The sequence below is a fragment of the Molossus molossus genome, unplaced genomic scaffold (assembly GCF_014108415.1).
Source record: "Molossus molossus isolate mMolMol1 unplaced genomic scaffold, mMolMol1.p scaffold_m16_p_5, whole genome shotgun sequence".
NCBI lineage: Eukaryota > Metazoa > Chordata > Mammalia > Chiroptera > Molossidae > Molossus > Molossus molossus.
The window spans coordinates 12,382,542-12,403,871 of NW_023425388.1; the positions used below are offsets into that span (position 1 = coordinate 12,382,542).

Below are 21,330 nucleotides of genomic sequence, written 5' to 3' on the forward strand. Positions count from 1 at the left end.
GCAGGCGCCTTTGTGAGGGTGAGGGGTTTTGATTGGTTTGGTTGGTTAATTTTTATGTCAATCAGTTGTTTTGCTCTTTCTATATGATTTTCTCAGTTTCTTTTAAAAGTGGGTAGTTTGACAGTTTTCCCCCCAGGTTCATTTGAACTGTCTCATAACTAACTCTCTACAACTGCCCCATTGTGTTTGATAGAGATGTGGACTAGGTGGCTACTTATTGTGAAATGGCTTTTGGTGCAGGACGTTCTGCTGTCTAGACCAGCTTAGAATGGGAGCAACTATTGGGACCAGACTAGGAGGAACTTTTATAAATGCTTTTTTTTTTTAGGCACAGAGAGTTGCAGACTTGGACAATCACTTATAGTCCACTCAAAACAAAAATAAAATGACTACATATTAGGTGACATAGGTGATGGTGGCTAGTAAGGCAATTTTTATCTGAGGTTAGTATTCAGTAGTAATTTTTAAAGCTTCATTTTTTAGAACCCAAATATAATAATTACAGGAAATACTGATTTATAATATAACTGAATGCACCATTTAAATATTTCAACCACTGTGACTGACACATACACCATAATCATTTTTTAGCATCTTAATATCTTACCTGAATCAGACTTAGAGAAAATATATTTCTTAGATCTGAATATTTCTTTACCTAGAACTAAGTTATACATATTTTTTTCTGTGCCCAATTTTAAAGAAAGCTTTCTGATTTACCCTTAAGAGTCATCAACACCTTCCACCCACCCCGCTGCCAATTTCCGTCCAGGTTCTCGCATCCTTTTACCTGAATCTTTCTGGAAGCTTATCGCTCTTGTACATTCCAGAGAGGCACAGCGGGGTGGTGGGAGAAATCACAGCTGCTGACTGCAGGAGTGCTAGGACAGCTACCCATTAGTCTCAGGAGCTGCTCACTCCCTTTCCTGTGTCCTGCCTTTGGCATCAGGCAGCGAAGACTCCAGAATACAGAGAGCCTTGAAGCCTGGACAGACAGTGCAGTGACTGTCGCATTCTCTCTCTCATCTGATATTTCAGCCACTTTAATGTGATTACACCAGGAAGAAATTGTTTTTGTCTGAAAGAAATTAGTCAGCTTTAAGCATACGCTCATGTGTGATCTTTATTTCTAGTTTTCAGTTTCTACGTCACTCCTGGACTTGATATCCCTCATTTAAAGAGGGTGCTGAACACAAGCAACAACAAAACCAACGTGTTAGAAGCAACAAAGTACTGGCCACTTCTGCTTTCTTACCTGAGCTTTCTTTCTAACAGTGTGAAGTAGCTTTCAGGACCATTATCCAATTGCACCTGCAAGGAGTAGAAGTTCTCAGTGGTCCCTTGCCCAGAGCTGAGGAGCCAGTGAATGAAGGAGCAGGCTCACTCCCCACACTGATTGATTTCAGCAGAGGATGTTAAGTAACTGGAAGTAATATGGGCATCAGTATCTTCCAGGAAGCTTGTCCATTAGAAAGTACATGTGGGGAAACTGAACAACACATGAGTTATAATGGAAGTAAATCAGTGGAAGAATGCATGGTTACATCTTCCCAGGAGCTGTTGGCCTGCATAGTTCACTGTGGACACATGAAGAGCAAATGTGGGTTTCCCCTTCCCACTTTCTCAGTGTCTCTACAGCTTTGTGGGGAGGTGGTGTTGAGGCTACTACTCAAATTTCATAATGAATGCACAGAAAGAGTAACCAGCACTGCACTCCATGGCCACCAGCTGATGGCCACACGTCAGTCTCTATTCTTTCCAGATTGAATAGCTCTAAGTGGTAGAGAGATGCCCATGGCCCACCTGCAGTCAGATCAGAGCTATTACAAACATTCACATTAGATAGGAGTACCAGGTTAACTGTCACCATTATTTGGTTGAGCTAAATCTTTCTTTCTCTGTCCTCCTTCCCTGGGGTTAAACATGTACATCAGCACCCTCTCCTACTGAGTCACTCAGTAGCAGGGCTCTGGGAAGACCTTTCCTCCCAGCCTGCTCCTTAGAATCAAGACTCCTGGGTGACCTGTTTGCACACGAATAGTCTGAGAAACACTGATAACAAAGACTGAGAAAGAACGTATATTTCAGTTGGAGCCCAGGAAGAGATAACAGAATGGAGAGAGAGAGATTTTAGGAGATAAACAGTGAGAAAATTTCAGAGTTAACAAAAGGAACCAATGCTCTCATTCAGAAATCCTAACAAATCCCAAACAAGATGACCAACAAAAAATCCATCTTAGACAAATTCAAGCAAAACCACACATCATCAAAGACCAAAAGTAAATCTTCAAAGTAGTCAGTGACAAAAAGAATATTACGAAGAACAAGAGTGAGAGAATGAGTTAACTTCTCACTAGCAACAGTGGAAGCCAGAAGATGGTGGCATAATAAAAGTAAATTACTGTCTCTCTAAAATTCTATCTCAAGAGCATCTTCCAAGGACCTAAAGATAGACATTTTCATACAAACAGCGATTACCAACAGGCTTCTCATGGATGACCTTCCGGAGAAGAAATGATCCCAGAAGGAAGGCTAGAAAGACAAGAAGGAGTGTGAGCAAAGACAAGTACCGTATCTTTCATTAACACAAGCACAAACACAAACCATAAAGAAAATATTGATTATTTTGACTACACTAAAATTTAAACATTTGGGTAAATGAAAACATGCTTTGTAAAATCAATATCAATGCTGTCTAATTTGTGGGATTAACATAACAGAACTAAATGGACAGAAATAGTATACAGAAGACTAGGATGGGTTTAAGGGAATTAAAACATTCTGTAGGTCACTGTATCATCAGGAAGAGGGTATACAGATGTTAAATGTAGGCTTAAATGTGCATGTTAATAACAGTTTCAAAGTGACCAATAGAAAAGAGTTCAATTATATAAACTCCATAAAGGTACAAAGAGGAAAGTGGGTGAGGGGAAAAATTATTAATCATTACAAAAGAAGAAAAGGAGTATAAAAAAGAACCCTAAAAAATTAGAACAATTAGCTCTGGCCGGTTTGGCTCAGCGGTTAGAGCGTCGGCCTGCGGTCCTGAGAGACCCGGGTTCGGTTCCCGCTAAGGGCGCATGCCTCGGTTGCAGTTTGTCCCCGGCCCTGGTCGGTCGTGCAGGTGGCAGCCACTCGATGTGTCCCTTTCGCATCGATGTTTCTCTCTCTCTCTCTGTTCCTCTCTCTCCCTCCCACTCTACCTGAACAAAAAATGGAAGGATGTCCTCGGGTGAAGATAAAAAAAAAAAAAAAATTAGAAAAATTAGAAGTGAGAAAAGAAAAAAAGATCACAGAAGTTATTCTATATCTATGGGTAATTGTGATCAAAATAAAAGAGTTTTTTCAGTAAAATCAAAAGCTGTCAAAAGCTGTCAGACTTTTAAAAAATGCTAACTTTGTCTCTCTCTCCAAGAGAGACACCTAAAGACTAACAATGCAGAGAAATTGAAAGAATAGAAAATACTAAACCCAAAAAAAACAATTGATAAATATTAATATCCGGGGGGGTGGGGGGGCAAAAAAAAAAAAAAAAACTTAAAGGCAAATGTATTATTTAGTCATTACATATTGATAAAAGGTTCAGTTCATTAGAAGATATAACAATTCAAAATTTGTATGCATCTAAAACAGCTTCAACATATATAAAGAAATAAATGACAAATCATAAAGAAAATTTGACAGTCATTTATAGTGAAACCTTAACATATCTCTCTTTCAATGAAAGTCAAGTAGACAAGAATAAAGAAAATATTAATAGTATAGTCAGTGAGACTGATATACTTGACCTATATTGAACACTACACCCAGCATAGCTGTAGAATTCAAGAAAACCTTTACAAAATTTGATCACATTCTAGACCATAAAGAAAACTCACTATCTCTCAAAAATTGGAATATATAGACCACAAAACACTTAAGTTGAAATCAATAATTAAAAGATGATTTTATTCCTGGCCTATGTGGCTCAGTGGATAGAGTGTTGGCCTGCACACCAAAGGGTCATGGGTTTGATTCCCAGTCAAGGGCATGTACCTGGGTTGCAGGTTCAATCCCTGGCCCTGGTAGGGGTACATGCAGGAGGCAACCAGTCGATGTGTCTCTCTCACATTGATGTTTCTCTCTCTCCACCTCCCTCCTTTCCTTCCACTCTCTCTAAAAATCAGTGGAAAATATATCCTTGGGTGAGAATTAACAACAAAAAAAGATGACTTTTAAAATCTTCTCTTTATTGAAAGTTAAAGAAGACCGAAAACCAAAATAAATGGAGGGACATACCATGTTCATGGATAGGAGCACTAAGTATCTTAATTATGTTAATTCTTCCCAAATTGAAGAACAAAAATGCAATAAAATTGCAATCAAATCCTGACTGGCTGTTTTAAATTTTGGTACATGGATCAATGCTCCAACCACTTGAACCATACCAGCTTGTTTTAAATTTTTATATGAAAGAGCAAAGGCCAAGAATCACCAATATATTCATGGAGAGGATATATGATAGGGAGATTTGTTCCAGTGATAGGAACAAAGCAGTCGTAACTGAGACAGCATGGTTTGGGTGCAAGGAGACACCATAGGCAAGTGGCTCCATCCAGAGAGTTCGATCTGATCCACAGGGTGAGGGAGCCTGGTCTGTGACAGAGATGCCAGGATGGCAGGTCATCCACATAGGACAACATAAATAAAACAACACTCCTGCCCAGCTGGTGTGGCTCAGTGGTTGAGTGCTGACCCATGCACCAAGAGGTCACTGGTTTGATTCCCGGTCAGGGCACATGCCCAGGTTGTGGACCTGAGACCCAATGGGAGGCATGCAAGAGGTGACCAGTAGATGTTCTCTCTCATTGATGTTTCCATCTCTCTCTTCCTCTCCCTTCCCTTCTCTCTAAAATCAATAAAGAAAAAAAATTATTTAAAAAAAAACACACTCCTATGTATCAAGTACACAAGAGGAAAATGTAGCACTTTTAGAAGAAAATATAGTAGAATATCTTTCTATACACAGATCAGGAAAGGATTTTTTGAAACATAAATGTAAACCATAAAGACAATATTAATTAATTTGACTATAATAAATTTTAAAATTCTGTTTCTCTAAAGACACCATACGGAGAATGGGGAGGAGATCTTTTCAGCAGATATAACTGAAATAGGATTAGTATCTGAAATACATAAGGAGTTTTTGTGAATCACCAAAAATCAACCCACTAGAGAAAGGGGCAAAAACACAAGGAAGCATTTTACAGAAAGGAGACATGAATGCATATCCAGCCGACATGGTGGTGTATTTCCTGCCATGAGAGGTAGTTGCATGGTGTGTTTTGTGACAACACATTGAGTTGTTTATTTATGGATACCACGTTTTAGTAATTGTCTGTGTTTAGTATTAGTCTGATTTTATATTCTGACACAACGTTAAGTGGAAATAGCAAGCCACAGAGAAAGATCTATAATATGATATAGATAATATAATATGATATAATATGATATTCCCTCCCTCTTCCCTTCTCCCTTTCTCTTGATTTGTAGGCACTGGTGGGAATTGGGAGTCTGATCTTTTTATGGCAGAAATATCTCAAAAAGTGGGAATTCCCCTTAGCACTTTGTCCAGCTTCCTCCTTTAAAAAAATGTAGAAATTGAGTCCCAAGGAGATGAAATGCTTGACTAAGGGCAGAACCAAGACAAGAGATGTCAGCTGACATCTGTCCATCAGCCCCCACACCGGGGGTATTTATCTAGGCACCACGGGGCTGGTACAGCACTTCCTCAAGATGTCACTTTATGCTCATGGGTGAGTGGGGACAGGGATTTATTTGCTGGTGCGGCTGTTGTTTCATTAAAAAGCAGAAAGTACATTGCAGTAGGGACTGGCAAACTCTAGGGTGTCAGACTCCTGGGTGCAAGTGAAGCTGTGCCTTTAACACACACAGCCAGTGGTTTTGGAGCAGAGCCTACTTGATGTACCTCCTCTGTTTATCTGCCAGGGAGGCGATGGAGAGACCTGGGGGCCTCCAAACTCAGAGCTTGTGGTCAGTGGGTAGGAAAACTCCTGGTAGTTTCCATGACTATTCACCTTCACCCCAATTAACCTGGACAGCACTTCACAGCCTACCATTTATACACATGGGCTTCCTCACTTTACATATGGGGAGGAGACCAGCTGGGCCTATCTCCACAGAGCTGTCAGGGTTGTGGCCAACTCAGGCGGGTTCTCTGCCTCCAGAGCCCCATTCTCCCCCACCAATAGACCAGTGCATAGCTGTGCACTCTTGGGGATGCAGGGACAGATAGGAGAGGGCCTGCCCTCATGAGAGCATGCCAGCCTGGCCATCAGACACATGAGCAGAGGACAGGGAATGAAATAGTGGAATAGGAGCAGAGGGCAGCCTGTGGGGTTTTTTAGGCTCCCTACTGGCCTCTTTCCCTGGGGGAAGGCCTGAAACCCTCAAGAGGTTGGTCACACACCAGGCCGCTATCTCCGTGTGAGCACAGCATCTGCATGAAAACCCTAGTGCTGGTCAGAGCCTGAAGCATTCCTGGTCCTTGACGACTGACTGCCCTGAGCTGGACTGGGCTGGCCTTCCCTCTCCAGCTTCACATTTGTTGTCTCCAGGAGTGTGGTTTCCTTTGCACCCTGGGAACTTGTAGTTACCTCCTTGTGAGGAAACCGTAGGCCTAGTCTGAACTATCCTGTGTGGGTGGATTCAGAGTACAGTCCCCACCAAGTGCCTCCATGATTCTGTGACCTGTTGTACAGAGGGCACAGCTAGCTGCTCGGGTCCATTGAGTGGGAGGTGGGGTTTGCAGGATCACATCAGTGCAGTTCAATCCCCAGGAGGCTGAGGGTGGTCTCATGCCCCAGGATGCTTTGAATACTTGCTGTCCTTCTACAAGGCACTTTCATGTCCCTGTAAGGAGGAGCCTTTGCTAGGCTTCCCAGCCATGCAGCAGGGTCTCAGACCCTTGCAGGCCCCTTTTCTGCAGGATCTCTTGGCTTTTCAGCATCTCACCTGAGGCACATGGGGTTCAGACAAGTCTCACCACTTGTTCTGTGAGTATCTCCCAGGCATGCTCTCCTGGCACTTTTCCCAGGGGCTTGATGCCTACCCAGTTAGGTCACACTGTGCCTAGTGAAATTAGGTCAAGAAGCATATATGCCGGGCAGCAGGTGACTGTCAGACCCTAGTCCCTGCTGTGGTCTTGACTAGCACCACCCCATTGGGGACTTTTAGAACTGAATCTGACCCCAGGTCACCAGATCCCCTAACCTTCTCTCCTCAGGACCCCAGGCACAATAACTGTGCCTGGAGTGGCCTCTGGAATCTCAGATGTGGCCAGTTGTCCCTGAGCAGGCCCACCCAAGTGCTGCAGGTCAGGAAGCACCCCAGAAAACAGGGAGACACCTGGTGTGGGGACTAGGCTGCCTTTCAGATGCACTTAGGATGTCCAGGAGAGAGAAAAGTGGACGACTCTATAATGGAAATGCTTCAGGAGCAGCCTAGGAAGATGGATCACCTGCATCCTAGTGGCTCACACCACCAAGGTTCTACCTCACAGGTGTGACCAGGAGGCCACAAGCTGGCCATGGCCCAGCTTCAGGCTGCAGCTGGGTACCACATACCACCTTGCACCAAGACCACGACCTGTGGAAGCAGGAGGTGGCCAGACTAACAGTCCAGTGCACCACAAACTCCTGTTCCCACAGGCTGCCCCACAGGTCTCAAGGAAGAAGATGGGACATGAGGCTCTGGGGAAGGGGCCATCTGGGGGCAGGGGTGATTCTCCATGCACTGGGAAGGGGCGCTTGGTGTTTATTGTGGTGCTAACTAAATTGTTAGGAGCGCAGCTCTAGGAAGCCAGCATCAAACTCACTCATCAGTGGCCCCAAGGGCTAGTCTGTGTAGGTGCTGGGATGTCAGAAAACCAAGTACACAGTCACTGCCTTCCTGAGACATTTTTGTGGAGCTGAAGGAGCTCAGATCCTGCAAGATGGGACAAATGTGGGTGCCTGGTCAGATCCTCATGTCACCTGGGGACACCAACTCTGCTCCCTGAGGTCCCCACCTACTAGCCCCTGGGGGTTTTGCAGAGGCCCCCATTCTTGCCTCCTTATGAGGCCATGGCCAGCTCTGGTAGCTGTGCTGGGAGCATTTGGGCTGGTCTTGCTGGGAAAAGACTGCGGGTTGAGGACATTTCCCAGAATGTGCTGTCCCACCCTCGAAGGCACCTGGAGGCCTGGGCCCTATGGTTCATCCAGGCTTGAGGAATTCCAGCCTCAACATCTCTGAAGGGTGGGAGGATTCTGAGCATACAGCCGCTGCCTTTTTCCCCAGGTGTGGCCAAGTCTCACCACATTTACCTTTATCTTCTATTACGTTTAGTTTTCATTTAAGAAATGAGACTCAGATAAAATAACTGAAGAATGCATTTCAAAACCCCCTGCCCCAAAGTCTAGTGACTGAGGATAGGGAACAAGGGGACAGGAAGCTGCCTGCTCAGACATGGTGGGCACAGGAGCAGGGAGGCCTCTGGGTACTCTAATACACACCCTCCACAGAACCTTCCAGCACTACATCCTATAATCTTGGAGGTCACAGGAGGTGGGGTGTGAGGCAGGGCTGGCTTCAGGAGTGACCCAGGCCCAGTGTAGGGCTGGGGCAGGTTAGGTTTGCAGAAGGGAGCATCACATGGGTTCCCTACAGATGTACTTGAACTCTTAGTGACAATATGACTGCAAAGCTCTTAGAGGCCCAGCTGGTCCCATTTGGTGGCTCTCAGACCCTCCCTGTGAAACCCAAGGACCCAGCAGCCTCTGTACTGGTCTGGGGGTCACTCATCCACTCAGGCCCACATGATTGGGGAAGTCTGACTGGTTCGTCAGAGCTGCCAGGGAGCCAAGGAGAAGAAAGGAACTCAGTGCACCCACCTACAACTGCCCATTGGTTTTCCCAGGCCAAGTCCTTGAGTTCTGCTGCGTCTGCCATGTTGTCCGCATGGCCTCTCTTTATATCTATTTGTACTAAGTTCTGTTACTGCCTTTTTTTTAATTTGGTGTGACTTGTACTCAATGACAATAACCTTCTTAGCTCTCATGTCCCTCCTACCCCCAGCAGTTGACCAAGCTCCACCAGTTGGCCATGCAGCAAACCCCCTTTCCTCCCCTCGGACAGACCAACCCCGCTTTCCCCGGTACGTACCCAGCTGCCCTTTCTGACCTCCTCTCTTCTCACCTGGGGACTTTCTCTTTCTGAACTGTCTTTATTCAGGGCAATGACAGAGCAGGTACAGTTCTAGTTGTGAATGCCAAGGATGCATTAATGTGGCAGTGTGCACATTGCTGAGGGCCTGGTGGAAGGCCTGTCTGTGTGTCCCCCGAGGTGGGTTAGTCGCCTCACAGCTGGTTGTCTTGTGAAGGGACATCTGCCCCCTCAAGGGTCCAGGCCTATTCTCTGCTGCCCACAGGCATCCTCAGGGGGCCCTTCCTGCTGAATGCATCCATGGGACCAGCCCTGGAGCCTGTTCTCTCCAGGAGCGAGAGCTCAAACAAGCATATGGGGATGCCCTTCTGCAGAAGGCCAGTACACATCCCAGCAGTGACACCCACACAGGATGGCACCTGCCCTGCCCCTGAGAAAACCAAGATAAGCCAGTCCTCAGCCAGGGCACACTGGTCCTCAGCTCCCCTCTGGGCACTGGGGCTGGGGTGGGTTCCTTCTGATGACACACACGCAGCATCGCCTTGGCAGCCATGACTGGTGAGAACACCAGTCAGATTTTGAGCTTTCCTAGTTGAAGTGACCTTGCTTATCTCCTTGAGGGCAAAACATTAAATGTGTTTCTTCTTTGCTCTCCAGGAGAAAAGCTGCCTTTACACTCCTCCGAAGAAGCTCAAAATCTGATGGGCCCGTCGTCAGGTAAAACAAAGCGCTCTAGAGGAGAGCGGAGGCCTGGGCTCCGGGGCAGGACCTGGGGAGGAGGGGGCAGCCAGGCCTCAGCAAAGGGAGGCCTGTGCCATGGAGACAGAGCCCGTGTGCACACACCAGATTCATATCTGCACTTCCCAGCTTTTGCCTTGGTCACTGCTGGGAGTGTTGTGGTGGGTCATGGCTTCAGCAGTGCTCAGAACATGGCTGCCTGTCATACAAAGTCCCTGAACGAGCCAGAGCCACTGTTTCTGCTGTCATTTCTTCTCCTAGTGGCACAGTGTGTGGGGGCCTGCAGTGCAGACTTGAGCATATTGTAAAACCTCTTCCCAAAATGTATTTCCTAGGAGGCAGGAGTACATCCTCATGGATAAGAGCACTCTGGGCACCCCTTCTGATTGGAATGAAAATGGTCCTGGGACACCACAGGGCAGCGCAGAGATTTGTAGATCCCATGACCCAGGGCAAGGAGCGGGTTTCCTGTCTGGGAGGCGCCGCCTGCTCTCCCATCTCCCTTGAAATCCTGGATCAAAGCAGAAGTGTGAGGGTCCAGCTAAAGGAAAATGCAAGGGAGGAACATTTCCAACGGTGTTGGCTGTCACCTCAGTGGTGTGTTCTAGGCCCCAAGGCTGAGGCTAGAAGAAGCCCCAAGATTTCCCCACAAGCTGCATCTGGGCCCAGCTGTGCATACTGGGGCTCACAGGTGTCTCAAGGCTGAGACACTGGCCCCGATGCTCCATGTACTGGCGATGAATTCTGTCTTGGTGCAGCCTTTAAGTTATTGAAGAACTTAATGAGTAAAAATTGGAGAAAGCATTTATGGAATGTTTTTATTATGGAAGTGGATATCAACCCTTACAAAGTTATTATCTGGGTGATACATGCATATCTGTACAGCCCTTAGCAGTTTATATAGTGTGATTTCCTATAATTACCCAGCGAAGGGCTCTAGAGATAACCTGGGGACCCTAGGGCCTAGCTTGCCCTGGGCATTCAGCCCCCACCTTTCTCCTTGGCCCCTCCCCATGGTCTTCAGGCCTCAAAGATGGGGTTACTCGCTGCTCCCTGTGATGACCTCCCTCCCCAAGGCCCCATGTGACCTGAAGCTCATGGACTCTCATGCATACACTCACAAGCTTTGGCTTATTTGACAGCACCCTGAAGGCTGATGTCAGTGTTGCTTCCAAAGCAGGCTCAGGTTGTGTTGTGGAAGCATTGTTCCTGTCTCAGAGCAGGGATGTTATCATCACAGGAGAGAAACTCTCACCCTTGGGCACAAAGCCCTAACACACAGGAATAAGAGTTTTAAATGATGTGTCTTCATATTATTAGTTCAAGTTTACTTTCCTCTTGAAAAGAAACCTAATACCTTTCTCCTCTCGATCAAAATACTCAAAGTTGAACAAATATGACTTGCGTCTTTATGTCCATCCCAAGCCAGGCTGTTAGGAGTTTCTGTGTAGGACTCAGACAGGAATAAGGAAATCTCTTAAATGACATTTTAAATGTCACTATTTATGGAATGTATAGAGATGGTTGAATATTGAAAATACCTTTATTAAAAGAAGATAAAGAACAGAAACTCTAAGTTTAGCTATGCAAACAAACAAACAAAAAATACCAGACAATTCAGGATGAATTGGTTCATGCAGCACCTGCCAGCTGAGTCCCCATGCTCGGCGGGTCCTCAGGACAGTCCAGCCCTCAGAGTCACTCATAGCAGTGAAACAGATGGCCATGTGCATCTGGTTTTAGGGACACAAATGCTGTGGAGGAAGAAGCAAGAAGAGGAGTGGGGGCTGTGTGAAGGTGGGAGGTGAGACTGGGCACAGGCCAGCTTGGGTCTGGGGTCAGAGAGCATGGAGTGAATTCTGGGGGCACAGGGAAGAAACTAAAATCCGTGGTGAGTTTTGAGTCTTGAAGGCATCTGACTTGTTTTGTTGGGACCTCTCTGGGCCACATTGAGATTAGACTAAGAGGCAAGGGCAGAGGAAGGGACCAGTGTCAGATGGGAAGAGGGCTCAGGTTCTGGAATATTCTGAAGGTACATAAACCTGGTCTGTGTAGTTAACTGTGGGTGGTGAGAAGGGGTGGAGCCAGGGGGCTTCAGGGTCTGGCCTGAGCTGCAGGACCCAAGATGCCAGGACCATGTTGGGCCTGGGAGGAGAAGAGCAGGGTCTCAGCTGTGGACTTTGGGTTTGAGATGCCTCCTGAGAAGGAAATGGAAGTACTGGATACAGGGAGCTTATGTGCCTTGGGCCTTTGTCCCCACTGGTTCCCCCAACGCAGTCCCCCCGTGCGCTTTGTTGTCACTGTTTCCAAAGTAAGAGTAGATCTTGCCCTAAACTCTGAAAAGCTGTCTTGATCTTGCAGATCCTAAGCTGAGATTTGTCAAGGTAAAGATAGAGGCTTGGTGACAAATTAGGCCTGTGTCTTCATCTCCAACTTAGGACACCCATACAGAAATGAAGTCTTCCAGCGGCCCCGCAGTCTATTTTTGAACCAATGAAGCGCCAGCCTGGAAGACTACACATTTGGCTTTGAAGCAGGCTGTGTAGTGGGCTTTGGGGAGCGTAGGGTCACAGGGCAATAAGAGACAGCTGACACCACAGCAGGGTTGGTGGCCAGCAGAGGGGACTGAGCACTGTTGGGTTGGGGAGAGGGAGGAGCAGAGGGGACAGAGAACCCATGGAGGACAACAGGGTTGCAGGGTTGTGCCCTGGGTACCCCATGGACTGGCCACACCCCAAGAGCTGCTTAGGAAGGTGCTTCCTTCATGTCTCTGAAGGGCTTCCAGAGCTGTCTCTCCACATGGCAGAGGAGGGACATAATGATGTGCCCAAAATGAGAAAGTGAAACGTCATTCTGCTGGGTTTCGTTTTTCTTGTTTTGAGAGAAGCTGGGACTCAAGAGTTGCATTGCAGTTGAGCAAAGAGCTCACAGGGCCCTTGGTCCCCAGCTGCACTGACCCTCCCTCTTGCTCCCAGCCCCTGGCCCTGACCTGCCTGTGGGCCGAGCATGGACCGGTTACTGGGGTGTGATGTGAGCAGCGTTCCACCAGCCTAACCATGTACCCTTGGTGTACCCAGGTCTGGATGCCAGCCCCCCGGCCAGCACTCATGAGCTCACCATTCCCAATGATGTGAGTATGCCCGAGCCCCATTAACCTCACTGTATGACCTTCCCTTCCCTTCCTACATTAAGCAGTTTAATGCCCATAAAAGTCCCTGGGATACCAGATAAGAAAGGAGAAAATAGGGGGCTTCAGGGTTTACTCAGAATTTAGATGCCAGAGCTGTCTGGGAAGCTGAGAGCCCCATTGACCCCGTGTGGATACTGCCCTGGTTCAGGGTTGGCCCTTGAAGAATGGTGGCCCAGGGATGCCCTAGAGTGGCCCTGCCCCATGCTGCCTGGGTCTCTGGAGGGTTTGGGGTTCTCGTTGAGTCTGCAGGATGTGGGGATGTCACAGGTTTGCTGGATTCCTGGATTTGGCATCCGCCGTCTGTTCTTGCCTGGGCTCAGCTGAGGAAATGGCCTTCGCGCTTCCTTCACACTCAGTCTTCCCACATCAACCTCTGAGTCCTTGGATCATACTAAGAATGTTGACTTGAATCCCCAACCTAAGACACCAGGGTGGATGTGGACCATGCATCCTGGAGGGGCAGCTGCCCCAAGCAACACAGAGGCTGCCACATGGGTGACATGGGCCTTTTTCCCTAGAACTGCAGCCTTCAGTAACCACTGCTTTGCTCCTCACACCAGCCCAGCAGAAAATTCTGCCTTTTTCCTCAGTAGATGTACCACGGGAAACACAGACTTGTGACCTCAGGTGGTGGCCTTTCCTTAGTGTGGAAGGAAATGGGCAGTGGGCATCTGGACAGGAAGGCCCTCTAGAAGAGACCACTCTTGTCAGGGACCCTTGTGCAGCTGCAGGCCAGGTTCCTGCACGGGGTGGTATGGCTCTGTGTCCTCATACAGAGACCATTTCTGCTTTTTTTTTTTTTTATCCTCACCCGAGGACATTTTCCATTTTTTGTTCAGATAGAGTGGGAGGAGAGAGAGAGAGAGAAACATCGATGTGAAAGGGACACATTGAGTGGTTGCCACCCACACAACCCAACCAGGGCCCAAACTGCAACCGAGATACGTGCCCTTAGCGGGAACCGAACCCGGGTCTCTCTGGACCGCAGGTCGATGCTCTAACCGCTGAGCCAAACCGGCCAGGGCCCATTTCTGCTTTTAAGGGCTCCAGACATGTCCTCCCACTGTGGCTGGTCCTCAAGCCATGGCACTGAGCAGCCTGCCAAGTCTTTTCACCCACATGATGCGAACAAGTCGCTGCTCTGCTGTGGGCTTCCTTCTTGGTAGACTTTCCCTAAGCCACCGTTTCACCAACACCAGGTATCCTGCTGTGATCTGGACCTTTGTTTTAAAACCAAAATGAACCTAAAAAACAAGGGGATAAGCTCGTTTTGGGAGCTGGTATGCCTGTTTCCTGGGTCCCTTCCCAGTGCATGGCTGCCACTGTCCTGCTGGGGGAGCTCCTCAGAAGGAGGATACCTTCTGCACCTGTGTGCCCTGTAGAGCACACTTCATGACCCTTCATGATTTTGTGCAGGGTACGTGTGCCCCTGGGGCCTCCTGCCACTTTGGATAGAAGGAAGGAAATAGAACATGTATCTGTTGGGACACTTGCCTGCCATCTTGTCCATTTCCATCTTTTGGTCAAAGTTAGATCAAACAAAGGGAAATTGTGCTAACACCTACATGTCACCACGACTTACCTGACAAAAGGAACTAACTCTGAACGTTGAGATGAATATGATGACCTTATTGACTCACAGAGTCCACCACATGGCCAGCCTGCCATTGTGGCCACAGGGACCCAGGCTGGGTCAAGGCCAAGAGCTGTGCATGGAGCTGCCCCCAGCAGCTGGCAGCCCTGGTCTTCATCTCTGACGATCACCACTGTGCCCTCACTGCCTGTGGTGACACCATGCTCGGGCCCCTTCTGCTGGGACAGGGAACCTAAAGGCTCACACAGGCAGCTGCAGGAGGTGTGGTAGGGTAGATGTGCCCCCGTGGTTCCTGTGGGGTTTGGCTTGGAAATCTGATTAGGAGGGGGCTGCATTATTTGAGAGTGCCTCTGTAGTCTTCTTTAAATGCCCAATGGAGACACGAAAGGCTTAGAGGAGAGCTGGTCTCTGGATTGAATGTCCGAGGAACCCGGAGAGCCAGAGAGGCTGTGCGAAAGGGCAGCCTTGGGTTGCAGGTCTGGCCTAGCATGCCTCCTCCAAAGGAGCTAGTCCAGGGCAGAGCTGGTGCAGTCCTTGCACTCATGTCCAGATTAGAGAGGCCTGTGCCTTGTCACGTCCCCCTCTAGCTGCTCAGAAGAGCCTTATGCTATACTGACAGCTGTGGTTTCTCATTAACACTCAGACTGCAGTCTTGTCTGGAAGAGAGATGTTCCATGTTGGGGTGGTGAGCAGCTCAGGGGCCGTTGGGTATAACGTCTCAGGGAGGGGAGATGCCTTGAGGGTGAGGAAGAAGAGAGGGGTGGGTGTGAGAATGTTTTCAGCAAGAAAATGGGAAGACAAACATGTTTAAGAGCGTGTAGGGACTGCATGTCAGAGGAAGTCTACCTCAGACTGCTTACTAGAGCGCTGTGCGGGCGGGGCAGGGCCTCTCCCACTAAAGTGCAAAGGGAAAGTGGGCTGTCAGACATCAGTTTCTAGTGGCCGAGGAAGGTGTGAGGACAGAGGGAGGACAGTGACAGGACATACCAAGTCAGGGCAAAAGCTCAGGCAGGACCTCCTGAGTGCAGGCATCTTCAGTGAACTCAGCTGCCCCCACACACTCTCTCCAGTTCTGCTGCCTCAGTGGGCCTGCCTGGCACCTGCCTTGACTGGCCCTGGCAGAGAAGGGCCCTCAAGATTTCTCTGCCAGTGGGAGGGTGCCAGGGAAGTGAGTCAAGGATCTCAGGCTGATAACTGTGGAAGTCACTCTCCCTGGCCAGGAGTGGGGGTGAAGCTGGTGAGATGTGGGCAGAGCCTAGGGAGGTAGGTGGGCCCAGGGGAGTGTGTGGGCAGAGCCTGGAGAGATGTGGGTGGAGTGGGGGGGGGGGGGGGGAACTTGGGTAGGAGATGGAGGAAGCTGAGCAGCTTGGAGAAGTTTGGATATTTGGAGAGATTGTGTTAAGGTCTAGTGAGGCAGCTGGTCTAACCTAGGAAGGGAGCAGACATGGCCCTACAGATGAGCAGAATTGAGATGCTCTAAGTCACCTCAGGAACAAGAGCTAGTTGAGGTGCTCCTGTGTTCCGTGAGTTGTTGTCACTGTGCATGTTCAGAGTCACTTCATTTGGAAATGGATTTCCTCAAGCCCAGGCCCAACTCCTGTACCTACCACCTTGCTGACATAAGAACATAAGAACTGATGTCACATGTGCTGACATCCTCGTCCAGGCTGCCACATGTGAGGTGGATAGGAAACCAACTGCACAGGCCCCACTTGTCTGGCTTCTTCTTTCTGTGCTCATGCTCAGAGCTCTCCTCAGCAGCTCCCATGTGAATGAAGGGACTCAGTTCTGTCCATGCACAGCAGGGACCTCAGGCTGCAGTCTGGCCCCATGTGTAGCTGTCCTGTGTCCTGAGGAGGCCCTGGCTCTTGTCCCTCTGGCTGCTTCATCTCGATGACTGTCTACTCCTTGAAATGGCTGAGTGGCCAGATGCCACTGCATCCATCCTGAAACAGAGGTCACAGGATGGAAAGGAAAGGGAACATCTGGTGTGTCCTCAGAATTCCACCCAAGTTTATTAAAAGACAGGTATTAGACAGCAGCGATCTTTACTCTGGCTTCAGACAAACATCCCATCACCCTGAGAACCCAGCCAAGAAGGTGCCAACATAGCCTTAGCCTTGGTATTGGCATTGGGCCTCTGGGCTCCCATAGAACACTGGGCAGGTGAAAGCCATGTGACTCTCTAGGCTCCTGATTTGTCAGGACGGCTCACAAATAGGTCACCAAGCAGAGTCCTGGTGCCCACAGTTCCCATTCCTTCCACAGGAAGGCAGGGCCTCGTCCTTCTGGAAGCAAGAGTTGGCGGTGTGGGGTGGAGACCAAGGCTGGGCCATCCCCACAAGCTTTCCCCAGGGCTCTGCACTCTGCTCAGGGCTGCCATGGGCTCTTCTCTAAGAAATGCCTCCATCCTTTTTTCTAGTTAATAGGCTGTATAATTGGACGCCAAGGAACCAAAATCAATGAAATTCGACAGATGTCTGGAGCTCAGATCAAAATTGCTAATGCCACAGAAGGGTCATCAGAGCGCCAGATCACCATCACAGGGACCCCAGCCAACATCAGCCTTGCCCAGTACCTCATCAATGCCAGGTGAGTACTGGTTAATGGATAGGGTGCTCAGAGACTGGCTATGAGTGTGGGGTGTGCCTCCTTGGGGGCTTTTCTGTGGCTGGGCCTAGGCATGGAAGATGCTGGACAGTCTCCACAAAGACATGGAGGGAGCCCTTCTCACTTGACCTTTTACCCTGAAGGATCTTCTGAGAGGGGCTAGATGATTGGAGGTGAGAGTATTTTCAGGAAGGCAGTGGCTACGCTGTCCAGGGCCTGGGGTCAGCCATGCACCTGGGCTAATTGAAAGGATACCCGCAGAGCATGAGGGAACTATGCAAGGGTTCAAGGTTACATGCAGGGGCAGGTGAGGTTCTGCAGCCCTGCCAGGGCACATGATGAGAAGCCCAGAGCACTGGACAACTCTTCTGGCCACACCTGAGCCACTCACCTGGGCTCTCTGCTCAGGGCACATTGGAAAACTTGGTGTAACCACACCCAGGGAGATGGGACTTCTCAGGGGGCCAGGAAGCACCCTGCATCCCCTCTACCTGGGGCCAGACTGCCCTCCCTACTGCAGAATGTTGAGGGGACTGGAAGAAGACCCAGGTGGACAGGCTGACAGCCCCTGTAAACAGTATGACTCCAGTGCCCCTCCCCAAGTGGTTGCCGTAGAAATAGTTGTAGCCTATGATTATCCAGGTGGTTCTCATCATGCCCCTGATATGATGACAGGCATCATATCAGAGGTAGTTCCTCCCTCTGCTGGGCCTTGGTCTCCAGCTCAAGGCTAATGAGCACTGACCAGAGATTATCTGTTCCAACAAGGAAGGAGATAGATGCCAAGGCTGTGAGGATGCCACAGAGTAATACATTTCATGTTTGATCTCATTTTATGAGAACACTGTGACCTATCTCCCTGTGCCTTCTGTCTCTTTCAGGCTGACGTCTGAGGTCACTGGGATGGGCGCGCTCTAATCCTGCCCAGCGTCCTTTACACCGCGAACCCTGGCATCCACCTGGCTCGCGCACTCTGTACAGACAGCCTATCCTTCTCACAAATACAAATAGAGGTTTTCTTTACTAACAAAATGGTCTGTGCCGTAGAGGTATACATGCTGACAAAGCAAGTCTATATCTACAGCTGTCTGTGAGCTCCAGGCCTGTCCCTGACTCTGCACATTCAGTAACTTCTGCTCCGGTCCGCTCAAGCATCCGCATGCAGTGCTTATTATGTTCAATGCTTGGGGGCGTTCCCATCCGTGACATTTTAGAAGTATTGTTCCTTAGTGTCAGTGTAACTGTTTTAAGAGTTGGTTTGACATTTTGACAGCACTTCCTATCAGCTGTCCTCTCCTCAACCATCTAGACTTGTGGCTGCCCCTCTCATCTGCCCCACCTGCTGACTTTGTTTCCCCCTTGCTTGTTTTGGCCCACGTGTCCATGCAAGTCTTGTGCTGGGTCAGGCTGCACCCTTCCCCTTGTTCTGAGGGAAGGAAAAGCGGGTGCCAGGTCCTGACCAAAGAGGTGGGGTGAAGGGGTTGCTAGGCTCTGACTTCACAGAGATGTGTGTGGGGAGCCATACATGGGCCCTGGGTGGCTTCTGGGGTGGCTGGAGGGTGCGGACTGGCCAGGAAGTGCCTCTGCACCATGTTGGAGTTCAATAAATGTCGTGGGCTTCCCCTACTGGCTCTGGCTCCTCTTTGTGCCCCTCACTCAGAACCCCCTCCCACGTACACACATGCTCATACACTTGGTCACACATTCATGATACCTGGCTTTCCGGCCTCCTGCTGTCTAAAGAAGCTGATTCTTTCTCATATAAATTAAGACTTCATCCCCTCTCTACCAGTCCTTTCTAAAATGTTTGACTTGCATAGGTCTTTCTAGTTTTACTTTTGCAAAACTATGTAAAATGAGAATAATGAAAACTCCATTCTTACCCTGGCTCCAAAGTGCCGGTTTCTAACTTGGGGAACTAGCCTCTCCCACTGCCTCTGTGGCCATGGGAGGCCAGGCCACACATGGTGACCCCAGGCACTTCCCAGCATGTACATCTCACCCTTTCTCTGATCTGTCTGCTTGGCTCACCTGTGCTCACCTTGAAGGAGCCCACTGTCCCTCTGGAAGCCCTGGTTAGGACACAGGCCCCTCACAGAGGGAGACTCATGGGTGGACAGACACCATCTGTCTCTCCCAGAACCCACCAAGCATGCAGTGGCTGGGATAGTCTGCCCACCACATCCACCTCTCGGCAGAAGCCCCCTTTCTATCTGTCCAAACTCCGGCCAGACCTGAGGTACTTGCCTTATGTGCCTAGGCCGCCAGGACACGCTCCCATCACCATCCCCAGAGTACCCTGGCCAAGGCTGGGTGCACAACATGGCAGCACCTGGCCCCATTGTACACTAGATGGTTTAGGGTCATGTGATTTACTCACCCACTGGACATGTTGACCACGTGCCAGCCACCACTTGGGGTCTGAGAGGTGGCAGAGATGTGATGGACACAAGCCTTCCCCTGGGCACTTCCATCAGCGGGTTGCCAGTAGACAAGGTAAGTGCCATAGAAAGCAGTAGTGCCCATGATGAGATAAGCCCAGCAGTGAGGAGGGCATCGGAAGTGCAGGGTTAAATGTGTGGCCTAGGTGGGCCTGGGCTGAGAACAGCAGGTGGAGGGGTGGCTGGAGCCAGGGCTGGGTGCCCGAGCTGGTGCAGGTAACAGGACGGGGGGCACAGGTTCTGAGGGCTGCAGGCACTGCCAGAAGGTGGGCCGGGCCAGGGAGCATGGGTTCTGGAGGCATTTTGAAGGGAGAACCAACAGGATTCCTGACAGATAAGATGTGGGCTGTGAAAGAAAGGTCAAGGTGGACAGAAGGCGCTCAGCTCTGGGGAGGCTGTGGAGAGGTAGGGGAAGGGGGGTGTAGGTCTGGGACAGGTTGGAGTTGATATATGTCAGCCCACCATGGAGGTGCAGGCTCAGAGTTGCAACTGGAGCCTGTTAGGTGACAGCAGCCCAGGAGCAATTTGGGGAACACTGAGGGAGCTCTGCACAGGACACCCAGAAGGAGTCAGCATGGGGGCTGCACCCAGATGGGATGACCCTGTGCTAGGCAGGTCACCTGCCTCAGGTGATGCCCAGAACCCTGAGGAACTGGGCCTCTAGACCACAGTGAGGAGGTGTTGTCAGGGTAGGCTCACCCTTGAGTGTCTACAAATAAAACGGCTATGAACATTCATGTACAAGACTGTATGGACATATTCTTCCATTTCTTGTGGGCAGATGCCTAGGAGTGAAATTGCTGGATCATTTGATAGGTGTATATTTAACTTTTCAACAAACTTTTAACCTGTTTTCTACAGTGGTTGTAGCATTATAGATTCCCCTCATGCGTGGGAGTGCCAGTTCCCCCACGCCCTCATCATCTTCTTCTAGCTCAGTCCTTTTTTATTTTATTTTTTCTTTATTGATCTTAGAAAGGAAGTGAGAGGGAGAGAGAGATAGAAACATCGATGAAAGAGAACATCGATTGGCCACCTCCTGCACGTCCCCCACTGGGGATCGGGCCCACAACCTGAGCATGTGTCCTGACCGGGAGTCGAACCAGCAGCCTCTTGGTGTATGGGTCAATGCTCAACCACTGAGCCACACCAGCCAGACTGCTAGCTCAATCTTTAATTCTAGCCATCTCAGTGGGTGTGAAATGGCATATCTTTGTGGTTTTAATTTGCATTTCCTGTGACTAATGATGTTGGGCATGTTTTCATGTGCTTATTTGTCATCTATATCTTCTTCATTGAAGTGTTTGTTCAAATCTTTTGCCCATGCCCTGGCCGGTTTGGCTCAGCGGTTAGAGCATCGGCCTGCGGTCCAGAGAGACCCGGGTTCGTTTCCCACGATGGGCCCTGGTTGGGTCATGCAGGTGGCAACCACTCAATGTGTCCCTTTCACATCGATGTTTCTCTCTCTCTCTCTCTCTCTCTTCCTCTCTCTCCCTCCCACTCTATCTGAACAGAAAATGAAAAAATGTCCTTGGGTGAGGATAAAAAAAAAAAAT

The 21,330-nt window shown here is 49.2% G+C and overlaps 1 protein-coding gene across 18 annotated transcripts in view; it reads left to right on the top strand.

Annotated features, from left to right (window-relative positions):
• PCBP3 (poly(rC) binding protein 3) overlaps positions 1-18,943 on the top strand; it is a 275,338-nt gene extending 256,395 nt beyond the window's left edge. For 10 of the 18 annotated variants that reach the window (XM_036242989.1, XM_036242987.1, XM_036242988.1 and 7 more), the window contains 5 exons: positions 9,115-9,193; positions 9,859-9,918; positions 13,017-13,069; positions 17,146-17,315; positions 18,215-18,943. In XM_036242989.1, coding sequence (XP_036098882.1) covers positions 9,115-9,193; positions 9,859-9,918; positions 13,017-13,069; positions 17,146-17,315; positions 18,215-18,251 — 399 coding nt within the window. In that variant the 3' untranslated portion in view covers positions 18,252-18,943. Of the gene's footprint in view, positions 1-9,114; positions 9,194-9,858; positions 9,919-13,016; positions 13,070-17,145; positions 17,317-18,214 lie in introns of those variants that run through there. The other 8 variants (XM_036242991.1, XM_036242997.1, XM_036242993.1 and 5 more) reach the window with 5 other exon arrangements.
• The last annotated feature ends 2,387 nt before the right edge of the window (positions 18,944-21,330 follow it).